General features: G+C 37.6%; 2 protein-coding genes across 2 annotated transcripts in view; both read right to left on the reverse strand.

The window, feature by feature from the left end:
• Positions 1-3,708: 3,708 nt before the first annotated feature.
• On the reverse strand, positions 3,709-5,111 carry LOC112590065 (uncharacterized). The gene is made up of 4 exons (XM_025305603.1): positions 4,753-5,111; positions 4,192-4,393; positions 3,968-4,062; positions 3,709-3,891 (listed from the first exon to the last, which is right to left on the reverse strand). Exons 1-4 carry the CDS (start codon positions 4,815-4,817, stop codon positions 3,750-3,752), a joined length of 504 nt encoding a protein of 167 aa, XP_025161388.1. The 5' UTR covers positions 4,818-5,111; the 3' UTR covers positions 3,709-3,749.
• A 2,646-nt stretch (positions 5,112-7,757) lies between these two features.
• Positions 7,758-13,229, reverse strand: part of l(2)05287 (WD repeat-containing protein l(2)05287) — a 106,431-nt gene continuing 100,959 nt past the window's right edge. The window contains exons 14-15 of the mRNA XM_025305585.1: positions 8,512-8,627; positions 7,758-7,972 (exon numbers count right to left, since the gene is read on the reverse strand). Coding sequence (XP_025161370.1) covers positions 7,774-7,972; positions 8,512-8,627 — 315 coding nt within the window. The 3' untranslated portion in view covers positions 7,758-7,773. The remainder of the gene's footprint in view (positions 7,973-8,511; positions 8,628-13,229) is intronic.

The raw sequence follows: 13,229 nt of genomic DNA on the forward strand, positions 1-13,229 counted from the left end.
TGGGACACGGGCTCCATAGGGATATAGAGCTAGGTGAGAGGAACAAAAAAGTCCTGTGCCATAATGTGAAAATCGTAATAGTTTTTTAATTATAACAGCGCAAAGTTAGGCGTTTTCCACGCCTAGTGCAGCCTATAGACGCTCCGCGGCAAGCTGTGTGCGTGGGGGCTGAGCGATAACGCGTCTCGCACTGACTGTCGCAATGGCGTCGTGATGCTTTGACGCCGCACGACGGTCAGCGAGCTGCGTTACAGCCATCGACATATAGAATGGACTGCTGATGGCAGTGGAGGGGGTAATTTCTCGAGTAGAGTGAGAGGCAGACAATATAAGGTGTCCTGTCGTCTCTTTCCCACGCAGAAGCGTAGTACACCACAACAGAGCCCCAGTCCTAATGATGAAATATGTTCAAAATGTGTTTTATTGATATTGAGGTGGAAAGAAATGTAAACATATATGTAAATAGATAAAAAAATAAAATAAAAGTCGATGTCATATATGCAGTATTGTTGTTTATTTATTAAACGACACGTAATAAAACTTGCAACATATGTATGAATAATACAATAAATATATATTATATAAGTACATGTTATATATAAATATAATTTATGCATATAAGAAGTATATATTTAGAAACAGTGTGAACGAATACATATAAGAAAATAACAAAAATAGTTTTTATGCCTTCATTGACTTTTGAAAAGTATTAATTTCATTAATTTACTTCTAACTCTTTCAACATTTACACTGTTAGAATTACCATAGTTGATACATCTTGCTTTAAAGTATTTATTGAGTACAAGTTTAATCAATTGGAAACGGTGGTCATTGAGAGGATTCTGATCGAATAAATGTGTTGTATTGTTAAATATGTTACTTGGTACTTTTCGCAAAGTGTTTAGTAATAACATGCGTAGGATATTCTTTTCCTTAAGAATCGACATATTCTCTCTGAATGTTAATTCGGCTATTCTACATAAAGTCACAACATCAGCTGATGCATTAGTCAATCTTCCACGATTTTTCACGACTTGTAACTTGGAATGGCACACATTGCTGTACAATTGTTGTTTACAAATGTCATAAGATATGCTATCTACTATTTTGAAAACAAGAAATCCAGCAATATAAGCTACAACATCGTCTATGTAACTTTTGTTCAAATTATCAAAAGCTGTGTAAATAATAGTCGTGATCGTGGTCTATACTCGAAGTTTCTGTACATGAGTCCATACTATAATTCTGAGTGGTTATTTCACCTATGCCGTGTGTCGCTTCTGCCGGAAATATGTGCAAAAAAGGTGTATTATCTTGTACTAGACAATTCGCATACTTGGAACCACCAATTTGTGCATGTACTAACAATTTCTTAAATGCCGCAATGAATTGCAAGCATGTAGGATTATTGTTATTTCCACAGCGACTTCTCACTGCCGAAAAAAATAATTCAAGGTGATCCTGCGATAGTTTGTAAGTCAACAAATAATGAACAGAAGGATTTGGTGCGACCTAAGTATCGAAGACGTCTACTGCACTATGTAAAGAAATGATTATTCCGATAAATCCTGTCTTATGACTACTGTGAACAATTAATTGACCATTAACAGTCAAGGATCTTATATACCTTTCAATATTCGCAATTTTGCATTGAATGTCATGAATATTAGATTGTGATATAGGCATTTTCTGGGGATCGGTATTAAATTTATTGCGCGAATTCAAAATATCGAATGCTTCATTCATAATGGAACAAAACGTTTCCGTAGCCTTACTATTTTGAAAATGTGGTAACTGCAAGTCATCGCGTAAATATGCCAATGTTTTTGCAACACTATTGCTGAGCGTTTGAGCTGCCAGAAACACTTTCATTTTCTCATTTTGCCAATTCATATGTCGCTTGCGCAGTTTAGTTGCAGCGTGCAAACCGTGTTGTTCTTGAAATTGTACCAATTTCTCCAGGAAAGACCACTTTATTATATTACCATCTCCGTCGACGATGACTTGCATTTTTCCAAATAAGTTTCGAATCAATTTCAACATATGGCATGGATCGAGTACTACAAATATTTTTGCGTTCGAAACCGGATGCATAAAGTAAACTTGCAAATTGTTCTTAATGTCTAATTTCGCATCTAACTTTGTGGCCAATAAAAAGTTATATTGCGGTCCATCGAAGGTGATGGAAGTAACTAAAACTCCGATTTCATGTAATTGTATTAATGTGTCATTCATTATATTCGCTCGTTCCGTGCTATTCAATAAATGTATGAAATAGTACGCGATAGGAATTTTCCAATGACCATTGACTCCTACAACCATTAATACAACAGCATTGGAAGCCTCGGGCAAGTCAACGTCATTCATTTTTTTACCGAAATTAATAAATCCTACGTATTCGTTCTTATGCCATTCAACTTTTTTCCGAATCATTACGTCGTCCATAACTAAAGAACATAGAATAATTTGGTTTTTTTCGCACGCAATTTTAGCCTTTTCTTGCAAAAATTGTAATGCAGGTTTACATATCCCAGGATAACCGTCAACATTAGTATCCCAAGAACGAATCGTACTTTGATGCGGTAACATCTTCATAAAGGTTTCTCTTACATATTCGTATGCTTTCGGGGAGTAGAAATGTAAAGACGCTGCAAAATTTTGTAACTCCGGAGGGAATTTCACAAACGTGTGATGTTGGGATAGCATTTTTTTTACCATAGATTTAACAACTGGGGTAGCCGACTGCAAAATGTTTAATGTGCCTCATTAGTTATATTTTTATTATATTAATTTCTTTGCAATCGCGAGTTAATATTGCATTGCTATTCGTAATGAAATAATTACATTATAAAAGAAATACAGAAATAGGTTAATCCTTGACAATTATTAGTCTTTCAGGGTACGTTCGGGGAGCTCACTATCAGTACTATTAGCGTATTCTATCCTTGTACATCTAATGAGCGATAAAAATATAATGACGCTAATAGCGTCTCCCCGAACGCACCCTCATTCTATTGCGTCAACGTTGCTGTAAATTAATAACGTTTATATAAATCTCTGTATTGTAACATATGTTTCGCAGTGTTTTTACAGCTGCATAAACACAGTTGTTTCAATTTCAATCATGATGTTGTTGTATAGATACAACTCGATTTGTGCATTTATCATAGACATATCATCAGTTTTCCATCTTCACAATCAACATACTGTAGTGAATTGTTCATTTAGCACGATTGCAGAATGTAATTAATGATAATTACTTGTGTAAAACAATACGTTGCACATTACTGTAATGTAAACGAAATTGTAGCATTTCTAATAGCGAATTCGATCGCTTGCACTAATGCACATCGAGTGCACACTAAAGTTTGTTCCAAGTCAATTCTTCTATTTCAGTATCGTTTTAAATACCCCTTGAAATACTTTGTAGCCAATATAATGATTTATATAGCATCCGTACGGATCGTTTTATTGGCTACAATGTTCTTAAACATGTATTTAGGACCATGTGAAATATAAGAACGGGTTATAAAGAAGCCTTCATGCGTGCTTGCGCAAGCGGCCGAATTCGTTCCCCGAATTACAAGTTAAAAGTAAGTTTAAAGTATCAAATACTTACGTCAAGATTTTTCCGAACTGTATCGGAAATTAAATTATTATCATGCAAATGTTTATTTAATTCAATCAAACTCTGCAATCGTCGTCTTTGGGTATTTACGTACGATTTCAACTTTCTTATTTCGTTTTGCTTATCTTCTATTGTTTCCATTGCAACCTTCTATTACAAATTTTGCTTCTTCCGCATGTTTGGACACTTTGTTCACGTTGATGTCCTTCAGTCTTCTGATGTGTTGCAAAGGAACATCCACTTCTTCATGCCCCATTGATTTCCTAGGAAAGGAATACATTAATAGTTAATGGATGTTATAGATACAACAATGTATTAGCCAAACATGTACTTTCACACCTTTTCAACGAATTCGGTTTATCCTTTGCAGCATGATTCCATTCCATATTGCATTCTTCTATTTCTATTATATCCGACTGTTCTTCAGATATGATCTGAAAATATTTATACCAGTTATTATATTCTTGTATTGTAAATTACTTGATACTATGTTGTGCCATCACCTCTAACTTTCGAGCATTAATTTCTGTTTTGGTATGATATTACATTTCTGCAATACATACCGCTTTATTCGCACTGTCATCGTTGTTGGTTTTTCTTCCAATACAAGGAATAGTGTTTTTAAGACGTCGTCTATGTCCATATATTGTTTCTGTAAAGTCTGTAACTTTAAAGTGGTTTGAGCATAGTCGAGCTGATTTGGCAGCTTCATCTATATTCATTGCTTGCAACCACTTCCTTCTACGATCCTTATCTGTAGAAAATCTGCAAATTACAATATTAATTTATATTGATCTCATTAATTCTCTTTCTCTTCTTTCTCTCTCTCTCTCTTTCTCTCTCTCTCTCTCTCTCTCTCTCTCACTCTCCATATGAGCTTGATTGATCTTTACTTCTACATCGCTGCATTTGCCTCAGTAATTACTATATAACACACCATGAAGAACATGGAATAGCTAACAATGCGTTGGGGAATACAGGGAATGGGTTACAACAATTATATTGACATTCTAATCTCTTCTATACACCTACAAGAATATTATATATTCTTATACATATTACGGTTCTATAACCTCTTTTACATTATAATGTTCTCAAGATTATTATATGCAATATATACTTACATGTGAAAAGAGATAGATGCATCGTCTGTGCTATTATACAGGAACATTATACACGTAATAACCATTTTACGACTTCTCTTACACGGCTTACTATTGATGTTATTGCCGGTTCTATAACGTTTGGCTTGAGGAACGCTAGGTACAGCATACAGCACTGCAGAGTTAGCGGCACCAATCAGGCTTTACTAAACAGAGACGACAGGACACCTCATATTGTCTGCCTCTCACTCTACTCGAGAAATTACCCCCTCCACTGCCATCAGCAGTCCATTCTATATGTCGATGGTTACCGTTCAGCCCCATCGCACACAGCTTGCCGCGGAGCGTTTATAGGCCGCGCTGGGCATGGAAAACGCCTAACTTTGGCCGCTTGTTATAATTAAAAAACTATTACGATTTTCACATTATGGTACAGGACTTTTTTGTTCTTCTCACTTAGCTCTATGTCCCTATGGAGCCCGTGTTCCAAAGTTCTGAGACACTCTGTATAAAAGTAAAATTTTCAATTACATATTGTTTATTTTAGGCCAACATAGAATATTTATTTCATATCGAACAATGCTTCATTTCATATTTCCATGTATGTTCCTTATAAAAAGGATTTTCAATTCGGTGCAGCCAATGCGACGTAAACTTTGCAAGAAGGAGTCGGTGTCCTATCGCAATAGTTCCTCATCATTTTTCAAAGATGTTTTTTGTTACTCCTATTTATTTTCGTACAAATATTCACTATACAAAAGCGTTTTCAATTCCGTATTTCCAGTGCGACGTAAACTTGGCAAAAGGAAGTCGGTGTTCTATTCGCAATAGTTTCCCATCCTTTTTCTCGGATGACTTGAATTACTCCACTTTATTTTGGCAGGAATATTCATTGTACGAAAGCGTTTTCAATTCCGTGCGGCCAGCGCGACGTAAACTTGGCAAAAGGAAGGCGTTGTCCTATTCGCAATAGTTCCCCATCGTTTTTTAGGTCGATTTATATCAGGTGTAGTAAAAAGAAATCCATTATTTTTGCATGAAATTGAAGGTTTTAATTACCATAGTTAGAATCCGATCCGATTTAGGTCAAATATGCGCCGTTTTGTTCGATAACTTGTTGCCATTTTGAAGGTAATTTCATTATGCCTCTCTCATAGAAGCCCTCGTCCCTATTGGCAAAAAATTGAGACAGTCGATTTTGACAAGCCTCTCTTGAAGCGAATTTTTCACCAGCAAAATTGTTCGCCATGGACAGGAACAGATGGTAATCACTTGGTGCCAGGTCCGGACTATAAGGTGGATGCATAAGAACCTCCCAACCAAGCTCCCAGAGCTTCTGGCGAGTTACTATCGATGTGTGTGGCCTGGCGTTGTCCTGATGGAACACAATTCCTCTCCTATTGGCCAAAGCTGGCCGCTTCTGGGCGATTGCTTCCTTCAGACGGTCCAATTGTTGACAGTACAGTTCCGAGTTAAGAGTTTTAGGGGAGCAGCTCATAGTAGATAATTCCCTGCCAATCCCACCAAACACACAGCAAAACCTTCCTGGCCGTCAATCCTGGCTTGGCCACCGTTTCCGCCGGCTCACCGCGATTCGACCACGACCGTTTTCGCTTGACGTTGTCGTAAGTGATCCACTTTTCATCACCAGTGACCAACCGCTTCAGAAATGGGTCGGTTTTGTTGCGATTCAGCAACGATTCGCAGATGGAAATTCGGTCCATGAGGTTTTTTTTCGTTAACTCGTGTGGCACCCATACATCGAGCTTCTTTTTGTATCCAGCCTTATTCAAATGGTTCCAAACGGTTTTTTGTGCAATCTTTAGCTCTTGGACAATCGAAACAGTGCTTACATGACGGTCGGACTCGATAATGTCCATGATTTTATCGATATTTTCGACAATTGGCCTTCCAGTGCGTGGTGCATCTTTGACATCGAAATTACCGGAACGGAATCGACGAAACCAAAATTGCGCGTGATTGGCTGTTACAGTATCAGGACCATAAACACTATTCACATTTTCAGCCGCCTGGCTTGCGTTTTCGCCTTTATCGAAGAAAAATTGTAAAATAAAGCGTATTTTCTCTTTGCTAGTGTCCATCTTTGACGCGCGCTCAATCAAAACTGAGTCAACTAATCACAAAACTATCAGAAAAGTTTTTCTGGTACGAAATCTCATCTTTCTAACGCCATCTAGTGGAACCCGATCGGACTTATACAACGCGAGATACAGATAACTAAAGCCATCTATTGGAAAAATAATGGATTTCTTTTTACTACACCTGATATTACGCCGCTTTATTTTGGCAGGAATATTCATTATACGAAAAGATTTTTAATTCGGTGCATCCACTGCAATGTAATCTTTACACAATTGCCAGGAATTTTGCTTATATATATATTTATATGTATATACTTAGGATACATTCGGATTATTCGTTATCACATTTGCAGGAAAATTGCAGCGCTGGCTATGAGAACAGTCGTAAACTATTTTTCTGCTCTGCATTATCATATTTATCGGAAAACCTAACCGCATATATTAAAAATTTTTCTGCAAAGTTTTCGTATCGTTTTAGGTTTCCTACCTAAATTTTGAGTTGTTAGAAATGATTTGTAAATTTTTCCTCATTGAAGCATTTAGAGTTTCAGTACATACAAGTTGCAAAACTTTTGTATTAGATAAATATTACGCTGTCAATTCGAAATTTTAATTTAAAAATTTTTTATCGCTTTCGTTACATATTGAATGATGCTCCAATTAATTTTTGTACGTACTTTCATCGTGTAAAAGCATATTTAATTCTGAAGCATTTAAGACGACGTAAACTTTGCAGAAAAAATATCAAATTTTGAGATCTCTGTCGATAAAGTTTTCGCGTTCAGCATCCCCTTAAAATTATATATATAATTAATGCAATTGGTTCAAACATTTTATCAGGATTTCGACGAAACATTTATATATCGTATTAGATGAAGAAAATTGAATGAATAATCTTATTACTTTATTTTATATCTTTTTACCTTTTATACAATAGTGTTTACACATAAGAATGAGTGATATTGTCTTGGTCCGGGAGTATAGTAGATAAAGAAGACCAATCGTAACTGATAAATTGATTACTCGATTCGTTCGTATCTTCTGCTTCATTGACTCCTGCGTCCGCGAGTTTCGTTGACTGTGATATTTCGTTATCATTTAGTTCCGAGGAATCGTCTCGAGCTTCGTCGTCACTATATCTTAAAATTGTAAAATAATTAATATGCAACATTACAATGTAAGTAAGCGTCAGATGAATGTATAAAATAAAGCGAAATAATGTTAAAATAATATCCTGGATACATTTATTCAAGAGAAGTTCCACTTAAACAATAAAGTAGCAATAAGGTCGCTCCAAGCCGACTGCAAATCATTTCATTCATGTTGAGTGATTTTTTCACTCTGAATCGTTGAGTGAATATTTTAATTCGAACTTAAAGAGTAAATCCGACGTGCTTGACCGTTGCACGAACAGAATCACTTTAATCGATTAAAATATTCATTTGTACAAATTCAACAAACTCACTCTGTTTGAGTGAATCACTCCTCCCTCCCCCTCTCTCCCACTCCCTATCACCCTCCCTCTCCCTCTCTCTCTCTCATGTCTACGAGCGATAGCATTTCATTATATATATTTCATTAAGTGAATGTTTGCTCGTTTTAAATGAGATTTCGCTCAATTTTTGTGAAAATTTAACAGATGTGCAACAAAAAATTATATAAAATTAATCTTACGTACCTAGACTCTTCGACGTTTCTGAAACGATGTTTTGACTGTTGTCTGGATAATAACAATATAAACAATGAACATAGGTCCTTCATCGGTGGCAAGGAATGGGCTGATACACTGAGCAACTAGAAAAGATAAAAATTAATGTTAAATAATTTTAAATCAATAGAAGAACGATCGAAATTATTATTTAAACGTTTAATTAATAACACGTTAAGCGCGGCGTCGGTCCCTGGAGACTGACAGTGAACTTTCCGTTTAGGCGGCGTCGCTCGGCCCCTGGGGATTGACAGTGAACTTTTCGTTTGGGCAGCGTCGGTTCCTGGGACCGGCAGTATCAAGGTTAAAAATAACTCACTCGATGAATCGCTATCTCCTTCTGCTTTCAACATTTTTTCGATATTATGGGCAATACATTTTTTTGAAAATAATGACTATGAAAATTACTTTATAAAACATAACGAACTAAAATTCTCTCTGTGCAAAGAACCTGTACACTTCCGTGGGCTTTTTCTAACTGATCGTCTTTTGGAGATCGCTTTCTTACCGTTCTCCATCTGATTATCTTTTGTTTATACTTTGTATACTTCTATATTGGCGGGCATTACCACAGCCCAAACGGAAAATGAAGTAAATCGTCAACGCGATATGCAGTGATGTCAGATGCAATATATTGCGACGCTACAGCGCATGCGTGAGATGACGTAGGAGCTCTATGCCAATGGTGGCGTTCAGAAAACAAAATGTTCACTGAGCGCTTAGTAACTATTGGTCCTTACTGTTAGATCCTTACATTCAGACCAATAACGTTGACGAATTACTCAACCGTTGTGTAACCGTTGTGTTTCCTGAACGCAGCCAATAACGGCAATAAAGCGCATCGCAGGGCCCATAAAAGGGCCCGCGTTATCCGATCAGCTGTCTTCCAGGCTGCAGCGTAGTTTTCCCGTGTTTCTTGCGCGAGTGCCTTATCTTAGGTTATATTGTTCAGTGGATACTAAATATCAGTTACATTAACATTATAATTTCAGTGGATACTAAGTAACAGTTACGTTACATTAACATTATAATTTTTCACTCAACTATGTAACTGTATAACTATGTAACTGTAACATAATATTTGTATTAGAATCATACTAGACTATAGATTGAGAATTACTCTCGGACCAATTAAAATAACCACGATTTAGATTATCTAATTTACTCGATTACAATTCTCAATACATAGTATAATACGGGCGCTATAATACTTTAAAAAAGATACGATACTGGGGATTTTACTCAAGCAGCGAGCTCGTCATCTTACGCATGTGCTGTAGCATCGCAATATATTACATCTGACATCACTGGCGATATGTGTGTATCTTCTGTTTATACAGGTTGCGTGAAAAGTCCACGGAGTGGCATCTATAAATAAACGGTAGAATTATAAATTGTAGTCGGTTATATAGAATCACTCTTCGCATGAACCTAGATTAGGTCTCATTTCCATCTGTCAATTCTTTCTGTGTTTACAAGCCAATTGAAGTTGACGTGTCGGTATATTTGTTTGCAATGGAAAATTTGAAACAGCGTGCAGTGATTGAGTTCTTTGTTAAAAAAGGTTTAAAGGCAATGGAAATTCATTCCGAGGTAATTATTCAGTTTAGCCACATCATCACCGATTTTGATGAAACTAGGCTCATTCAACGCGTTTTTGCAGAACAAACAACTTTTTCCTTTAGCAAAATCGTCGCTCTGCCTTCCGAAGCGAGATATTAAGCGTTAAAGCAGATAACAGTTTAGGTTATGAATCCTGTCAGATGGACTGAATGTAACGACACGAACAAACTGCACGAAATATATGAGCATCACCACACACACACACACACACATACACACACACACACAAACACACACAAACACACACACACACACACACGCGCGCGCGCGCGCACGCACACGCACGCACGCACACACACACCGAAAGAGGGGTGCGGGGGGGTCTTCGACCCCCTTTCCCGCACCCCGTGTGTGTGTATGTGTGTGTGTGTACATATGTTGGTACTGCATGTATATACATGTTTGAGACTTTTTCATTTGTTACATATCAATATAATACACAAGATAGGTGAGTTTGAGCGAAATCCAAGGTGAGGCCCGTCTTCTAAATAATTACCCAGAACAATATGACTTTGTGTCACATGAGTTGCGACTTTCCACGGACGCGTGTTCCACTCATCGAGGGGGGTGCGGGTGGGGGGGACCGAAGGCGTGTGTATGTGGTGATGCTCATATACTTCGTGCAGTTTGTTCGTGTCGTTACATTCAGTCCATCTGACAGGATTCATAACCTAAACTGTTATCTGCTTTAACGCTTAATATCTCACTTCGGAAGTCAGAGCGACGATTTTGCTAGAGGAAAAAGTTGTTTGTTTTGCATAAACGCGTTGAATGAGCCTAGTTTCATCAAAATTGGTGATGATGTGGCTAAACTGTATAATTAATGAATGTAATAATTAATGAACTGTAAAATGAATAATTACCCATTCCGAGATGGTAAATGTGTTAGGGGAATCTGCTCCTTCAAAAACAATTTGTAAATGGGCACTTGAGTTTCAACGTGGTCGTACAAGCATTGAAGATGATCCACACAGTGGACGTCCAAAAAGCGCATCAACACCAGAAATCATTGAGCAAATATATGTTATTGTTTCTGAAGATCCAAGTGTGACTACGCGTGAAATTGCTCATACCATAGGCATTTCAGATGAATGGGTATGGCATATTTTGCATAAAGAATTACAAATGAAGAAGGTGTTTGGAAAAGTGCCGCACACGTTAACAATTCAACAAAAACTCCCTAGAAAGCAAATTTCTCAGCGTCATTTGGATCGTTTTAAGAAGAATAAAACCGACTTTGTGCGTCGTTTTATAACTATGGATGAAACTTGGATCTATCACCATGATCCTAAATTGAAACAGGAACATTTACAGTGGACTGAAGCTGGATGTTCAGCTACAAAGCAAACAAAGCATGAAAGATCGGCAAAAAAGGTTATGGCATCAGTTTTTTTAGATGCTAAAGGGATTTTATTAATTGACTATCTGGAAAAAGGTAAAACAATTAACTTTGAATATTATTATAACCTTTTGGATCAATTGGACGCAAAAATTCGTGAGAAAAGACCTGGTTTGTAGCACAAACAAATCATTTTTCACCAAGACAACGCACCTGCTCACAAAAGTGTTTTGTCAATGTCTAAATTCAATGAATTGAAGTACAAATTGCTTGATCATCCACCGTATTCGCCAGATTTGGCACCCAGCGACTTTTATCTGTTCCGAAACCTGAAACAATTCCTCCGTGAAAAGCATTTTTTGTCGAATAAAGAAGCTATAGCAGCCGTAGAGGCATATTTCGCAGACCTTCCAGAAACACACTTCCGCGATGGAATAAAATTTTGGAGAGCCATTGGGCCAAGTGTATTAAAGTTTATTCTATATAGACTATATTGAAGAATAAAAGACTATGTTGAATGGATATGTTGAATGGAGACTATATTGAAGAATAAAATCATTTTTAGAATTAGGTATTCTTTATTTCAGTTTCGCTCCGCGAACTTTTCACGCAACCTGTACTATGTAACCCAACACTCGTCAAGTGGTCGCCGCCCGCGCCGGCATGCCGGCGCCGCCTGAACGGAAAGTTCAGCAAAATCGGCTCCGCGCTTAACGTGTTAATTAAACGAATGCAAAACTATTAACATATTTTCATTTCTCTGTTTATCACTAAAAGTTCAATTCATAAGTAAACTTATTGTTTTCTTATTCACCTATCAGGTGTAGTAAAAAGAAATCCATTATTTTTCCAATAGATGGCTTTAGTTATCTGTATCTCGTGTTGTATAAGTCCGATCGGGTTCCACTAGATGGCGTTAGAAAGATGAGATTTCGTACCAGAAAAACTTTTCTGATAGTTTTGTGATTAGTTGACTCAGTTTTGTTTGAGCGCGCGTCAAAGATGGACACTAGCAAAGAGAAAATACGCTATATTTTATAGTTTTTCTTCGATAAAGGCGAAAACGCAAGCCAGGCGGCTGAAAATGTGAATAGTGTTTATGGTTCTGATACTGTAACAGCCAATCACGCGCAATTTTGGTTTCGTCGATTCCGGTAATTTCGATGTCAAAGATGCACCACGCACTGGAAGGCCAATTGTCGAAAATATCGATAAAATCATGGACATTGTCGAGTCCGACCGTCATGTAAGCACTGTTTCGATTGCCCAAGAGCTAAAGATTGCACAAAAAACCGTTTGGAACCATTTGAATAAGGCTGGATACAAAAAGAAGCTCGATGTATGGGTGCCACACGAGTTAACGAAAAAAAACCTCATGGACCGAATTTCCATCTGCGAATCGCTGCTGAATCGCAACAAAATCGACCCATTTCTGAAGCGGTTGGTCACTGGTGATGAAAAGTGGATCACTTACGACAACGTCAAGCGAAAACGGTCGTGGTCGAATCGCGGTGAGCCGGCGGAAACGGTGGCCAAGCCAGGATTGACGGCCAGGAAGGTTTTGCTGTGTGTTTGGTGGGATTGGCAGGGAATTATCTACTATGAGCTGCTCCCCTAAAACTCTTAACTCGGAACTGTACTGTCAACAATTGGACCGTCTGAAGGAAGCAATCGCCCAGAAGCGGCCAGCTTTGGCCAATAGGAGAGGAATTGTGTTCCATCAGGA

This window comes from Harpegnathos saltator, unplaced genomic scaffold (genome assembly GCF_003227715.2).
Source record: "Harpegnathos saltator strain DR-91 unplaced genomic scaffold, Hsal_v8.6 scaffold701, whole genome shotgun sequence".
Taxonomy (NCBI): Eukaryota; Metazoa; Arthropoda; class Insecta; order Hymenoptera; family Formicidae; genus Harpegnathos; species Harpegnathos saltator.

What these genes read in the sequence shown, in the direction of transcription:
- LOC112590065 (XM_025305603.1), bottom strand. Translation starts at nt 4,817, where the DNA reads ATGGTTATTACGTGTATAATGTTCCTGTATAATAGCACAGACGATGCA. An exon ending in GCATCTATCTCTTTTCACAT is followed by an intron (nt 4,394 to 4,752) that starts GTAAGTATATAT and finishes TGTAATTTGCAG; the next exon opens with ATTTTCTACAGATAAGGATC. An exon ending in ATGACAGTGCGAATAAAGCG is followed by an intron (nt 4,063 to 4,191) that starts GTATGTATTGCA and finishes AAATATTTTCAG; the next exon opens with ATCATATCTGAAGAACAGTC.